Below are 15769 nucleotides of genomic sequence, written 5' to 3'. Positions count from 1 at the left end.
ACAGAGAAAAATTCTTGCCCTAATATTTGTGGAATCCAGTCTTTAAAGAAACGAAGAGGATCTTGTCCTTCTATACCTTCTGGCAAACCAACAATTTTCACATTATTCCTTCTGCTTTGATTCTCCAAATAATCTATTTTTCTTTCTAGCTTCTTCTCACGTTCTCCTAATTCTTTGACTGATTTTTCCACCCTTCGACATTTTTTCTGTGTTAGAAGTCACTTGTTTACAGTCCAAAAAAGCAGTCTGAAATTTTTTAAATTCTTCATAAGATGCATCCACACGTGTCTTAACCATATTTAATTCTGAACTTATACCCGCATTCATATGAACCATTTTATTCATTTGAGATGTCAACAAAAGTTTTATAACAGCTTGAATAATTGCATTCAATTGCATACACTGTAAGTCAGTAAAGCTCAGCTCTGCTCTCTCTGACATAGTGGCAGAACAAGGTAACTGCAGCTCCTGTTGCAACTCAACAGAAGGCATTTAAAAAGTTTTACTGCGAGTCTGAACTCCCAGCAACGGCACCCCGACTTCCTCAGGGGGTGGCTGCTGGTCTCCCCCCGTATCTCGTTGTTTTCTCATCAATTCACGAAGAAAAATGATTTCTTCAGATTGAAATGCTACCTGATGCATTTCCAACAATGAAGTCACTATACGCTCCATACAGCCATAGCTTGTACCAGCTAGCTACAACATAACACTTCTTACTTAACTCTAAACTTAACCCCACTATGTGCAAATGTATATATGTGTAGCAGGTCCTCAAACCATTACAGTTTAAGCATAATGTAAAAATAATCAATTTTTAAAGTTCAGTCAGTTTTGTGTTAAAACTCAGATTCTTTAAATTGTGGCTCAAAAGTAATTATGGAGTAGGTGTGAGGCCTCAGGCTTCTCAAAATGCACAAAATTCTTGAAGAGTGTTTTTAGAGAATTGTTTCTTTATACAAATGATTTCCCCTTCTTACATGGAGGTTTCAGAACGTGAGTTTTCTTCCACGATGATTTCACAAACTCAGGTATGAGTCTGATGAAGTAACCATCAAAATGAATATGATCCAGAAACAAGAATGTTCTTGCTTTTTTCTGCCCAGAAGTGGGCAGAGGGATCTGGACCAGCTAGTAAAATGGCCCAAAAATGACAGATGGAGATTAATGAAGATAAGTGAGAGGTGATGCATTGTGGAAGGGCAACCCAAGGCAGGATATGCGGTAAATGACAGGGCACTGAGGATTGTGGAGGAGCAGAGAGATCTGGGAATACAAATACATTGTTCCCTGAAGGTGGCATCGCATGTGGACAGCGTTGTAAAGAAAGCTTTTGGTATCTTAGCCTTTATTAATCAAAGCATTGAATGTATGACTTGGGATGCTATGTTAAAGTTGTTTAAGACATTGGTGAGGCAAAATTTGGTATATTGTGCACAGTTCGGGTCCCCTAACTACAGGAAGAATATCAATAAGAATGAAAGATTGCAGAGAAGATTTACTAGGATGTTTCCGGGTCTTCAGGAGTTGAGTTACAGGGAAAGATTAAACAGGTTAGGACTTTATCCCTTGGAGTGAAGAAGAATGATGGAGGATTAGATAGAGGTTTACAAGATTATGAGAGGTATATGGATGTGAGTAGGCTTTTTCCACTTAGATTGAGGGAGATAAATATGAGAGGTCATCGTGTTAAGATGAAATGGGAAAGGTTTAGGTGGAAAATTAGGGGGAAGTTCTTCACTCAGAGAATGGTGGGAGTGTGGAATGAACTGCCATCTGATATGATGAATGTGGGTTCAATTGTGTGTTTTAAGAATAAATTGGATAGATACATGGATAGGAGCAGGTCAGTGGGACTATGGAGATGGTGACTAGCACAGACTAGAGGGGCAGAATGGCCTAATTTCTTTGCTGTTGCATTCTATGATTCTAACACGAACAGTAGCTCTCTGAATGGAGGCTACTAGATTTCTGACTTCAAATATTTATTGGTGTAATATTAAAATGCAGCTTTTCAAATATCTTTCATTATATTACATGACATCACTGCTGTTTTTGTTTCATTTCTCCAAAAGTATGAATCATGGTAGATGGCCTCTTGTTTGTTTATACAGATTATCAAGCAAATGTCTGGTTGTTTTACTAAGTGTGTCTCTCTGAGTGAAGTTTCTCTCTTCCAAAAGTTTTACAAGCAAAAGCTTCTGGGCTGTCTGCACAGCTTAACCAGCAAAATGACTGTACACACATGCTTCTCCTTAGTAAACACTATTGTCTTCAACAATTCAATGAAGATTCACTTCATGTTTTATGGGTGTTTACATAGCTTCAGCTAACAATGATTTAGCAGACATTTCAACTTTCAAAATGGTTTCTGTGTGTAAGGGTCTGTGGTTGTCTGTCTTTTCCTGTTTCCAAACCTACAAAATAACTTTACTAAAAATATAATAATAACTAAGATTAATAAAACAATTCTGTCACAGGGACAAAGATTCTGACTGCCTCTCATAATTTTATAAATTTCTATCAAGTCTCCCCTCAGCCTCCAACACTCTAGATAAAGCAACCCGACAACAGGTTTGTCCCAGCTCTTCCCGTAATTCATACCCTCTAATCAACCCAGTATACGATAAATTGCTTTGTTACCCTCTCCTAAGCCTTCAAATCCTTCCTGTAATGGGCAACCAGGAGTGCACACAACAGTCCAAGTGCAGCCGCACCAAAGTTTTATTGCAGCCACAATGTGACTACCTTACTCGCATATTTGTTGTGATGACCAATGAAGGCAAGCACTTGTCCAGCTTAAACTCTCTCTGCCATTTCCCTGCCCATACCAAAATACGGGAGGAACTCAGCCAGTCTTTTCAGTGTCTATAGGAGACAAAGATATATTGGTGACTTTTCAGGCCTGTGCTCTTCAAGGCAGTATTTCCTGCAAGAATAGATTGATTGATGGGAATGGAAGAGAAAAAGAATCAGTGCTAGATAAGAGTTAACAAGTACTCACGTTATGTCAGCATTTGGATGAAGACCAAACACCTGAGGTGTGTCAGTGATAGGCAGGGTCTGAATGTACTCCAGATAACTTTCGACATTAGGACATATTGGAATAATATAACCAGTATAAAAACAGAACATGGAATCAAACATCTTCTCATTGAACCACACCTACACGGGAAGGAAACGAAGTTGTAATTTAAATTTAAATTTAGACATACAGCATAGTAACAGGTCATTTCAGCCCATGAGTCTGTGCCGCCCAATTTATACCCAATTAACCTACACCCCCTATATGTTTCAAATGGTGAGAGGAAACTGGAAAAACTCACGCAGACACAGGGAGATCAAACAGACTCCTTATAGCAAGTGTGGGACTTGGACCCCAGTCCTGATTGTTGGCGCTGTAAAGGCATTGCACTAACCACTACGCCATCTATGCCACCCCAACCTCAAGTCTACCTTGCTAAAAAATCCAGCTTACTATATAAATGAGGTTAAACAAATTCAGGTTACAGCAAAGACTGAACTACAGATTAGATCTTCAAAATTACCAAAGCAGAATAATTTAACTGTCTATGAAAAAAAACCATAGGGCAACAGTCTTATTACTAATAAACTCTCTCATGTTTAGAGGGAAGGGACCAGCTTCAAGCAAAAACTGCAAAGTTGATCAGCAAACCGCAAAGCCACATCTCTATTCCCTATCCTTTGCAAAAGTGCACCCAGGTTTTCCACCATGTTCATCTTTTGTGTTCTTCCTTCCCCAGTGCCCGTTACCAAGACATCAACTTCTTATACAGCATAGGAAATGCCCTTTGGCCCAACGCGTCCATGCTGACCAAATTGGTATTCTGGTCAACTCCCATTTGCCTACATTTGATCCCAATCCCTCTAAGCCCCTCCTATCCATATCCATAAATCTGTCCAAATATCTTCTGAATAATGTTATTGTTCCCGCTTTTACAGTTTCCTCCGGCAGCTCATTCCAGATACGCACCACACTCTGATGGATCAAAATTGCCTCTCAGGTCCTTCCACAATCCTTCCACTCTCAGCATTAACCCCTTTCATCTCCCCTGGGAAAAACACTGTCAGTATTCACTTTATCCGTGTTCTTCATGACTCTGTTAACCTCGAAAAGATCAACCCTCAGCTTCCTTGACTCCATGGAATAGAGACACCCAATCTGTATTTGGTCTCATCAATGTAGAGGAATGTCGTACACTAGGTTGAGGATGTGCATGTAAAGCTCTGCCTTACCAAGATGAGGGAGGAGATGTAGGGACAATTTTCACAGGGATAAGTCTTTGCAAAACCAGCTAGTCTGCTTTTTCCTCTCCACTCACCCTTAGGCACTTCCCACTTTAATCGCAGAAAGTACATTATCATTATATCATAGGTTAGGGTGTGCGCCATCTGCTAAATGCTACACATTTGGCTAAGGGACTCGGACATCACCTCCAAAATATATGACCTCTCCACTAAGGGCAAGAACAAAAGATCCACCAGAATATCACGAGTTTTCTTCTCAGTTATACATACTGTGATGACTCGGTTGCATTTTTAAAATTCATTTTTCAAGATCTAACCATCGTAAGCAAAGACATCACTTGTGCCACCGTCTTCAACTGCTGCGGTTCTTCTTTTGAATGTATGCCTGCAGAGCTCTTGGAGAGAGTTTGAAGATTGAAACCCAGCAATGAAGTCCTTGCTTAGATCTTGAAAAATTAAGAAATAAAAAAATGCAATCTTCTTTGGTTCAAATGAAGCCACCCCAGCTGAGCCAATTTTCCCCCACAACTAAAATTCTGGCAACACCTTTACAAACCACTTCTGTGTCGTTACACTCTCATCGTAAAGTGGCGTTGTGAAGGAGATTCACCTTAGTAAAGCAGTTAAGTAGCCGCTTGTCATAGTCATCAGTAACTCGTCCTCCATACTGAACTTCTCCGAGCATGTATTGTATAGTATTCCAAGACACACCCTGCAGAAATCAAATGCAAGAGCTCGCTCATTCAATGTACAGTGTTTTATTGAAACCAGAAGATTGATTTGGTATGTTATGTAGGACTCGATGTTAATATCCCTTGTTGCACTCCTGAGACTTGCTGCCTAGGCTCTGCAAGGCAGCTAAATGAGTGGTGGCATCTTCTGGATTATAAAGTGGGCGCCCTCCTTCCTCAGTGTTTTGCTGATAGACTGATGTGCAGCAACGTGGCTGGAAGGCAAGGTGTATTGGGAAGGGTTGTGGCTGTCACATGACAGCACTGCCCCCTACCTAGTCGGAGGACACACCAGCTGCTAATCAAGGTTGGATTCTGTCCCACCCATGAGTGCACACCTTGCCGTTGGTTCCATTTAAATGATCTGGACTGGACTCTCCAGCCTGCCTGCACTTGACCTTGGGCCATTGGCTGTTGCAGTTGGATTAACCCTCCTGGCACTGAGCCAATAACTCTGCTAATGACCTGGGCTGGACTCTCCAGCACTATAAAGGTGCCATGTGTTCTTTGTTCTCTCTCTTTGCCAATTTGGGACCACCCTGCTTTAGTCTAAGCCTAGAAACGTGGAAGGGCGCTGGAGAAACTCCATAAGATGTGCACTTATTTCAAAGGGTTCGGAGCATTTAATTACTGTCCCCTATAATTACTGTGCCTGCACTGAGTCAAGGGGGGGGTGGGGGGGGGCATTGTTGTGATTTTTCCTTGATCATTGTATGTGTGTGTGTATATTTGGTTCTCACGCGATTTTCCCCAAGTTCCTTATTAATTGTATGCGTGTTTCAGTGCCACTATTACTTTCCCATGGCTGCTGTCAACTGTGTGTGTGTGAGTGTGTGCGCAAGCGCACGTGTGCTGCATCTGTTACCATTTTCCATACTTGGCTTCTGTAAGCAAAATCCTTCACTACCAAACTGTGTGTCCAGACTCCTTGCCTCCCTCATAACAAGGGCCCGACAGGTTGAAGTAGGCTGCAGAGGATTTGTTAGCCCCATCTACATCAAGGCTACTCCGGGAGTTGAGAATGTAAGGTTAGATACTCTGACAAGCAGGTCAAAGATCTCTCCAGAGCTGCTGAAAAGGGTGGTCAGTAGCTCTGGATGAGGAGAAAAATTCCATCTGGGCTCCTAAGGGAAGGGAAAATAACCTTATACAAGTCACTTACATTATAAACTTAAATGCAAAAAGTTTAAAAGCAAATCATTATGTTATAAATTCATCAAGGGGCAGCATTTTGAAACCTTCCTCAAAACATGGGTAAAACATCCAGAAAGGATATGGGAAGAACTTCCACAGAATTTCTAGACAACATTATGGAACTGAGTATCATTCAGCAAAATATTTAGTCAACAAAAATACTGAAAAGATCAGGTCACATCAATGCCCAGAGATACGAACAGAGTTCTGTGATAGAAAAGTAAAAGGCTGCAAATTTGGAGTTATGTAATGGAAACAGATCTGATGAAGGGCATCAATCCAACAGGTTACTGCCACAGGTACTACACGACTGGGTGGGATTTCTAGCATTTTTGGTGCTAATTGTTCATTGCTCTCATTCAAACTCACCAGCACTAAAAAAAATCATAATTGTAAAAGTTAATTCCTCCATATTTGGAGCATAATTTGAGTCTTGAAATCCTCAAAAATGAGGGGGGGGGGGAGGTGGTCGACTTATATGCCCGATACAAAAATGAAATCTTAAGTTCAAATCAAAATACCACTTGACGCTGATTCAGTGTACAAGTTGCCCCTTGATAAAACAAAAAATAACCCTAACTACAACAAATTTGCATGCCACCAGTTTGTTAGGAAAATTTTTTTATTGAAATAAAAACATCATCTGAGGCAAAGATCTTGGCAAGCACATCCAGAATCTCAAGTTTAAATTGTCATCATACGAGTCCCACTCTGTATCTGATGAGGCGGCTTCTGCTTTGTGGTCAGTGTCCAACAATAAATCATCTTCCATACCATCCATTGCACTAGAGATATCTAGTGATATCCCATGCCTTGAGCTCGAAGTCACACTGCACATCAAGTGATGCAGCAGGCATTGCCCTGCCTTTTGTGAACCAATTCTCTGCACTCATCATCTATGTATTCCATTCTTGATCCACATGGTCTTTGAATGGCTTGTTCAAGCAGACATCTAGAGTTTGCAATAGAGAAGGCCAACAACCTGGGATAACCGCCATGCAAGTATTATTTAGTCCTAATCTACTTTTGGTCTTCTCAGTAAGGTGGTCATGAAACATATCCCTGGCCAGCAAACTCTGTTCCTTGCCACCTAGCCACTTGTTCCACACATTGTCTATCCATAGTTTTATACCACTTTCATCCATCCATCCTTTTTCATGAATATGTACAAAAATATCTGCTGGGTATTTTATTTTCGGATTAAGATTATGCTTGAAGATGACCATGGATTTTGAAATTGTCCTGTCAGCCATGCACTATAACACCATGGTAAACCTGATCCTTTTGTGGCCTGTACTTTTGGTTTGCACAGTTTTAACACCTTTCCACTATTGTGACAGATTATAGATATGTTTTTGAGAGGTAAATTGGGGCAGTTTTTAGTCTAGGTCGCATACAAACACTTTAAAACATATTATTTAAAATACTGGAGCTTTTGCGACAGCTTTGGAGAGTGCCCAAGAGACTTCACTAATGGATTGTTGTTTACAAAAAGGCAACAGGTGAAAGAACTTGTCGGAGCAAACTGTCTGGAGTGGAACATGGTGTTCTAAGAGGGTCATGTGGTTTTGCAAGCAGAAAGAGAAAAACAGGCTTTTTCTCAGAGAGAGAGAGAGATCAGTTCTGCAGTTTTACAGTCTACAGCAGCAGCAGCTGGGACTGGAACAGGACAAGCTGGAAAGCTTGTGGAAAACCCCCATTTGGAAGACAGGTTGTGAGTGTTTAGTTCAGCCTGGTCAAAGCCCTTGTGGTTCATACAAGAGGAAAGGACTAGCTGCCTAATGTTTCACTTGAAATAAGAGAAACAAAAAGGAACTCTATGGTGACCTGAAAGAACAAAGTTATCATCTGGAAAACCCTGATGGGGAAAGTTTCTTTGGCAAGACACCAAAGTGACTGGTTACAAGGAATCAGTTGTGGATGTCCAGCGAACAACAAATCTCTGAAAAACGATAAGAACCTTCCTGACGGTAACCATTTACCTTTCAAGCATTAAAGCCTAGTGAACTTAATAAATGTTAAATTCTGTGCACAGTATAAGAATTGCCTGATACCAGTGAATTTGGAGGAGTGAGAACTGAGATTGGACTGTGAACCAAATAACTTTTTTTTGAACTTATATGCACAATATGTACACATGTGTTTAGAAGGGGGTTAAGTTAGGTTAGTTAAGTTAATAGTGATAAGTTAAAGTGTGATCCTGTTTTCATGTTTAAAGATAATTAAAAACAACTTTTGTCTTGCTGAATTTTTATTGCTGCTGGGTTTCACAAGATGGTTGGAAGCAGCCCCCATCAGCGAGAGCACAGCAGACACCTGCCCCAGAGCACTTCGGGATACCCACCACATTTAACTGTGGACTGAGGTGCACAGTTCACTTCAGCCCTATGGACAGTGTTGGCCTGCCTGCTAGGCACTAAAGTACACCAAACGACAGCTTATCACCCCCACTCCAATGGCCTAGTAGAACATTTACACAGGCACCTCAAATCGGCCCTCAAGACCCAGTTGACCAGCTCCAACTGGGTAGATGAACTACCTTGGGTCCTCCTTGGGATCTGCACATCCCTGAACGAGATCCTCCAGGGGTCATCAGCCGAGATGGTGTATGGTTCCTCCCTCACACTCCTAGGCGAATTCCTACCAGTGACAGGCGACTGGGAGCCAGAGAACAGCTCTGTAACAGGTTAGGCAAGTTTGCATCATCCCTCACCTTCCCACCACACTCATAGCCCCTCCTCTGTACCTAAAGACTTAAAACACTCTGAATTTGTGTTCATCTGCAGGGGTGCCTACCTCCCACCCCTACAATGTTCTTATGAGGGACCTTAGAAGGTAATCCACAACAATGGCTCTACATTCACTTTGGACATCGGTGGTAGGGAGGAACTTTTCACCACTGACTGTTTGAAACCAGCCCATCTGGATTTAAGCCAGCCAGTTTCACCCTTGCCAGCCAAGCACAGGGACAGACCCTCCAAATTAAAGCCCCCTCAAAGCATGGACACTGATGCCAGTTCTTGGGGTGGGGGGTGGAGGGGGGGGGTTGTGTGGCAGTGCACATGATTGATGGACAGGCGAACTAGCTCCATGTGTCATGCACGTGTCAGCGGAGCAGCCACATCAAGCATGGTGCTGTGTGTTCGTCTCGTCTGGCAAAGGCTCCAGGCCCTCCTAAGTATGGACTGCTCGGTGCTGTCACATGTACACAGCTTCTGTCGTAGGGGTGGGACTTTCAGTGACCTTAAAGTGCAGTGTGCGAAAGTAAACTAAACTTTCGAGTGAAGATGATCCCACTGACTGCTGGTCTCTTTTCATCACTCTGCTATCACTCCGCTACATGACTATGTAGCAATCTTGCCTCAGGTCACGTACCCATTCTGCAATGTGACTTTCCAACTCTGGCCAACAAAGGTGTCCTCTTCTCATCCAACATTGCTTCTTTGGTATTTTCCTTAAAGTCTCATCTTTCTTTCTCCATTCTCTTCTCATTTATCTCAAATTTTCTTGCAGCAGGCATAGTTGGTTTTCTTGGCCATTTCTATTACTTTTAACTTAAAACTCGCTTTACACTTTTGTCATTTTGTTGGAGCCTCCATGATAACATCCATCTTCAGGCAACATCCAACAGCTCAGTCATTGCGATTTTTAGGGGTCAATTTATATGCCTGATGTATGATAAAACCATGAAAATGAGGCTGAAAATGGGGACCTGACTTATCTGAAGGTCAACTTATACGCCAAAATATATGAATATTTTTCAGGGACATTTAAAAGCTGTTAAATTTTAAATGACCTATTTTTATTCTCACCCTATCTTTTTCTCTCTTTGTTTATCTATTCTTTTTTTTTTAAATTTTTTATTTTTCACACCATAAATCACATTAGTCATGATACACACTTTTTCCTTTTCACACATATACGGTGACATTTTCTCCCCCCCCCCTCCCTCCTCCCAACCCACTCCCCCACCCCCCCCCCTCCCATCCATTTAAGGTATACAATCTAGGATACATTAAACCAGTCAGGCAATGTTGTCACTCAACAAAAATACACCAGAAATTCTACTGAGTCCATTCTTTTCTTTCCTTCTCCTTCCATCAACTTAGGTAATGATTGTCCCCGGTAGGTTTTCGCTATTGTATTTAATGTAAGGCTCCCATATTTGTTCGAATATTTCAATATTATTTCTTAAACTATATGTTATTTTTTCTAATGGAATATATTTATTCATTTCTATATACCATTGCTGTATTTTCAAATTATCTTCCAATTTCCAGGTTGACATAATACATTTTTTTGCTACGGCTAGAGCTATCTTAACAAATCTCCAATTTTGAGGTGGTTTGGATTTAATCCTTTCAATGTGCCACCTCAGTATTTCTGTCATTTGTTTCACAGTCAAGGATGAATGGCAAGTTGCCTCACTCACTTCGGTTTGGATTCAGTATCTCCCTCACTGCCCAGTAATCAGCTCATACTTTAAGCAGTTCCATACACAAATGATTATTGAGCTGATGGGGTGAGGGTTCAGTAATAGGAAACAGGCCCTTTGGTCGAACTGGTCAATGCCACATCTAATCCTGTTTGCGCACATTCGGCCCATATCCCTCGACACATTTCTTAGCCATGTATCTGTCTAAATATCTATTAATCAATTTAATTGTACCTACTTCTAGCACTTGGTCCAGCAGTTCATTCCACCTATCAACCATCCTCTGAGTGAAGAAGGTGGCTCTCAGTTCCTTTGTAAATCTTTCCCCTTTCACCTTAAACCTATGCTCTCTAGCCTTAGATTCACCTACCCTGGGAAAAAAACTTTGACTATTCACCTTAGGAGAAATTTTGCTTCATGGGAAATTGAGAAAATCTGGCCTATTATATCATTTTTAATAGGACACAAAAATGACCGTGTTCATTTTCAAAAAATTGCAATTTTCCTAATTCATAATCAACATCTCCACACATGCAAAGATTGAAACAAACCTTCTTTTTGTCACAGTCATCCAGGTGGTTCTGTATAAATTGGACACTGGCTGTGAAATCTGAGGAGTTAAATTCGTATGGAATACACCAACCCAGTGGTCCAAATTTCCGTCGTTCCTGACAATTGATAAGAAATAAATGATCATATTATTGCCTTCTAAGTTTAATTGTTTATTGTCATGTGCACTGCAGTTCAGTGAAATTTTGTATTCCATTTTATCCAGGCATGTCAACGCTACATAGTGCAGCAGGTAGCACAAGAATAAATACACAATGTTACAATCAAACAGAAGCGCACAGTGCAACATAAAAGAAAAAAAGGGACAGTTCAAAATTATATGCCATTCAAAAACAATCAGGTGGCGTATGTAGTTTCGAAAAGTTAGGTTTATTCCCAAGATCTAGTAGTGATTTATAAGGAACTTTGGTGGCTCAGTGTGTAGATGGCAGAGCAAAAGATAATCCTCTGGTGGAACTCAGTGGTTGAGCAGCATCAGTGGGAGAAAAACAATCGTCAACCTTTTAGGTTGGAACCTTTCATTCGGACTGAGAGTGCAGAGGAAAGATAGTCAGTTTGATGAGGAGAGCAGGGTGGATTGGGTTGGTTGGGAACCAGTAGGAGGGTGGCACAGTTAGCTTCGGAGTTAGTACAATGCCATTACAGTGCCAGCGAGGCAGGTTCAAATCTGGCACTGCTTGCAAGGAGTTCATACTTTCTCCTGTGTGTGCATGGGTTTCCATTGGATGCTCCGTTTCCTCCCACCCTTCAAAACAGTGGGGGCTGTTGGATAATTGGTGTATTTGGAGAGCATGGGCTCATGGGCCGAAAGGGCATGCTACCATGTTAAAATTTAATTCTATAATTAGTGTTTCCTTCCAGTGAAATGGGACAACACTGTCTTTTAATGTCATCATGTGTCACAAGTATTTCACCAAAATCTGATGAAACAAATAATAATCATGATCTAATAAATAGGTAGGCGCTTTGTTCTTTCAGAAACAAAGAATAGGATAAAGAATCATTGTTGCAGAAATTCAGTTCTCCAAGAAAGTCAGGATACATTTTCCAGTTATGAATTTCCTTCAGGTGAGTGGAGTAGCTACGTCATATACCCTAGACCGGCGGAGCGGTCCTCTTCTAGGGGGCCATCCTCTGCGACTGAGCGCTGATCTTCGGGAGGGACGCACATGGAGCTGTGAGGGAAGAGTGACACCCGCCTAGCCAGCCAGATCAGCCGAATCATCCCTAGCGATCAATGGGGTGACAGATGTCGCAGCCAGATCGCCCTCACACCTAATTTCCTTCAGGTGATGTGGTAATATCAATAATCTACAATCATATTGCATGTTTAATAATGCACACAGGCACATTATCAAACCAAATTCTGTATTGTGCTAAAAGACAGGCTAAAAGGGCTTGGAGGAAAGAACTATTGGGGCAGCAGAAATAAGATCAGGGCAAGTGAACTATGGATGTTAAGAGGTCAAAAGTTGAGGAGCACAACAGAGTAGGTGTGGTAGGTGACTTTAATTTTCCTAATATTATTTGGGACTTCCTTAATGTCAAGAGACTGAGGTAATGCAGATTTATGAAATGCATCCAAGAGGATTTCTTGCAATAAGACCGTAAGTTATTGGAGCAGAAGTAGACCATTCAGCTCATCAAGTCCACTCCACCATTCCATTACATATACCCAATGACCTGGCCTCCACAGCTGTCCTTGGTACCAAATTCCAGAGGTTCACCATTCTCTGGCTAAAGAAATTTCTCTGTATATCTGTTTTAAATGGGCACCCTTCAATCCTGAAGTTGTGCCCTCTTGTCCTTGATTCTTCTACCATGGGAACAACTTTGCTGCATCTACTCTATCCAGGTCTTTTAACATTCAAAATGCTTCTATGAGGTCATTCCCTCATTCTTCAAAAATCTAAGGAGTACAGTCCAAGAGCCGTTAAACATTCCTCGTATGCTAATCCCTTCATTCCAGGAATCATTCTTGTCAATCTTCTCTGAACCTTCTCCAATGTCAGCAGACCTTTCCTTAAATAAGGAGCCTAAACTGTTCTCCATACTCCAAATGAGACCTCACCAGTGCCTCAACATCACATCCTTGCTCTTATATCCTGTTCCTCTAGATATAAATGCCAATATTAAATCCACTTTCTTCACTAGTGACTCAACCTGGAGTTAACCTTTTGGGATCCTGCTTGAGGACTCCCAAGTCCCTTTACACCTCCGAACTTTGAACGATCTCCTCATCCAAATAATAGTCTGCCCTTTTATTCCTTCTACCAAAGTGCATGACCGTACACTTTCCCACTTCTTTGCCCATTCTCCTAATCTATCTGAGGTTCTCTGCAGTCTCCATTTTCTCAGCACTACCTGCTCACTCCACCTATCTTTGTATCTGCAAACTTAGCCACAAAGCCATTTAATTCAAAATCCAAATGGCCCCAACACTGACCTCTGGGGTATATCACTGGTTCCTGGTAGCCAACCAGAATAGGATCTTTTATTCCCACTCTCAGTTTCCTGCCGATCAACCAGTGCTCTACCCATGCTGGAATCTTTCCTGTAATTCCATGGGCTCTCATTTTGTGAAGGGACCTCATGTGTGGCACTTTGTCAAAGGCCTTTAGAAAGTCAAATGTACACAATCCACTGCATGTCCTTTGTCCAGCCTGCTTGTGGTTTATTCAAATAAAATGCAGTAGGTTTGTCAGGCAAGATTTTCCCTCAAGGAAACCATACTGACTTTGGCCTATCTTACTCGAATAACTACTCTAATATTCAGCTAACAGGTCTATAATTTCCTTTCTGCTCCCTCCCTTTTTAAATAACGGAGTGACTGTTGCAATTTTCCAGTCCTCCGGAACTATGCCAGAATCTACTGATTCTTGGAAGATCATTACCAATGCCTCCACAATCTCTATAGCTACTTCTTTCAGAACCCAAGGGTGCATTCCATCTGGTCCAGGAGACTCTTCTATGTGTAGATCTTTCAGCTTCTTAATCATCTTCTCTCTGGCGATTATGACTGCACTCACCTCTCTTCCTTGAATATATTGCTTATGCAAAAGACTGATGCAAAATGCTCATTTACTTCCTCTGTTATTTCCTTCTCTCATAATTTCTGCAGTGTCATTATCTATCAGTCCCATATCTACTCTCGCCTCTTTTTAGTTCTTAATGTACTTAAATATCCTTTTTGATATTTGTGATAGTACAGATTCTATCACCAATGTGTATATGTACAGATTGTAGTGTAGGATGACTGTGATTGGCTGAGAGTGTAGCCACACCTACTGGCAGGTCTTAAAGGATTGCTCCTAGCCAGACCAAGTCATTCTGGACTGGTCGACCTACTTGTGATATGCTCCAGTCTTTTAGTTAATAATAGCCTTGGTTTAGATCAACAAGTCTTTGGTTCTTTCGACGCGCTCTACAATATTATTTGCTAGCTGCAGTGAGCTGGAATTCACTGACTGTGTGTTGTTCAGATGGTTGGCTCCTCCCCTGGCTCCACCCTCACCTACCCAAATAGAAACCCTGGTTTCCCACCTTACCTCAGACTCACCTGAGGATTATTGTGTCTACTGGCCATTGATTGTAAGCTATTAAAAGCGTGTTTATACACCTCACTTGTCTCTGAGTGCAATCAGTCATGTAACACTAGTTTCCTTTCAAATTTCACCTTTTCCTTCTGAATGACCTTCTTAGTTGCCTTCTGCATGCATTTAAAAGTTTCCCAGTCCTCCATCTTCCCACTAATTCTTGCTTTCTTGAATGCCCTGTCTTTTGCCTGTAATTTGGCTTTGACTTCTCTTGTCAGCCACAGTTGTCATTTTGCCATTTAAATATTTCTTTATTGGAATATACCTATCTTGCACTTTTCTTATTTCAGGCAGAAACTCCAGCCACTGCTGCTCTGCAGTCCCCTTTGTTCCATTGCTATACAGACACATCGGATGAACTTGTGGTGAGGATTGACACGTGGCCTTATGATGTGATAGCAATTAGTGAGACATGGTTGAAGGAAGGTTGTGACTGGCAGCTAAATATTCCGGGATTTTGCTGCTTTAGACGTGACAGAATTGGCGGGGTACGAGGTGGAGGTGTGGCGTTGCTTGTCAGGACCCTAAGATATTACAGTGGTGCTGAGGCAAGATAGACTGGAGGACTCATCACGCGAGGCTCTGTGGGTTGAACTAAAAAATAAGAAAGGTGAGGCTACAAATATAGGGGTATATTATAGGCCGCCAAAAGAGGATGGGAACTGGAAGAGCAAATGTGCAGGGAAATAGCTGAGATGTGTAGTAGAAATAGGGTTGTGATAGTTGGGGCTTTCAATTTTCCTAACATTGATTGGGAAACACAATCAGTGAGAGGACAGGATGGCTTAGCCTTTGTACAATGTGTTCAGGATTGCTTTTTACAGCAGTATGTTGAGGTACCTACTAGAGGGGAGGCAGTGTTTAGGGAACAGAATAGGGCGGGTGATCGAAGTGTACATTGGTGAGAACTTTGGATCCAGTGATCCCGGGTCCATTAACTTCAACTTAAATATGGAAAGGGATAGGTCAGGTGCGAG

The 15769-nt window shown here is 41.6% G+C and overlaps 1 protein-coding gene across 1 annotated transcript in view; it reads right to left on the bottom strand.

The window, feature by feature from the left end:
* Nucleotides 1-15769, bottom strand: part of LOC138737388 (dynein axonemal heavy chain 8-like) — a 397732-nt gene that overhangs the window by 46503 nt on the left and 335460 nt on the right. The window contains exons 41-43 of the mRNA XM_069888135.1: nt 11178-11294; nt 4877-4978; nt 3002-3162 (exon numbers count right to left, since the gene is read on the bottom strand). Coding sequence (XP_069744236.1) covers nt 3002-3162; nt 4877-4978; nt 11178-11294 — 380 coding nt within the window. The remainder of the gene's footprint in view (nt 1-3001; nt 3163-4876; nt 4979-11177; nt 11295-15769) is intronic.

The sequence above is a fragment of the Narcine bancroftii genome, chromosome 6 (assembly GCF_036971445.1).
Source record: "Narcine bancroftii isolate sNarBan1 chromosome 6, sNarBan1.hap1, whole genome shotgun sequence".
Classification (NCBI taxonomy): domain Eukaryota; kingdom Metazoa; phylum Chordata; class Chondrichthyes; order Torpediniformes; family Narcinidae; genus Narcine; species Narcine bancroftii.
This window is presented reverse-complemented; position numbering and strand designations above follow the sequence as displayed.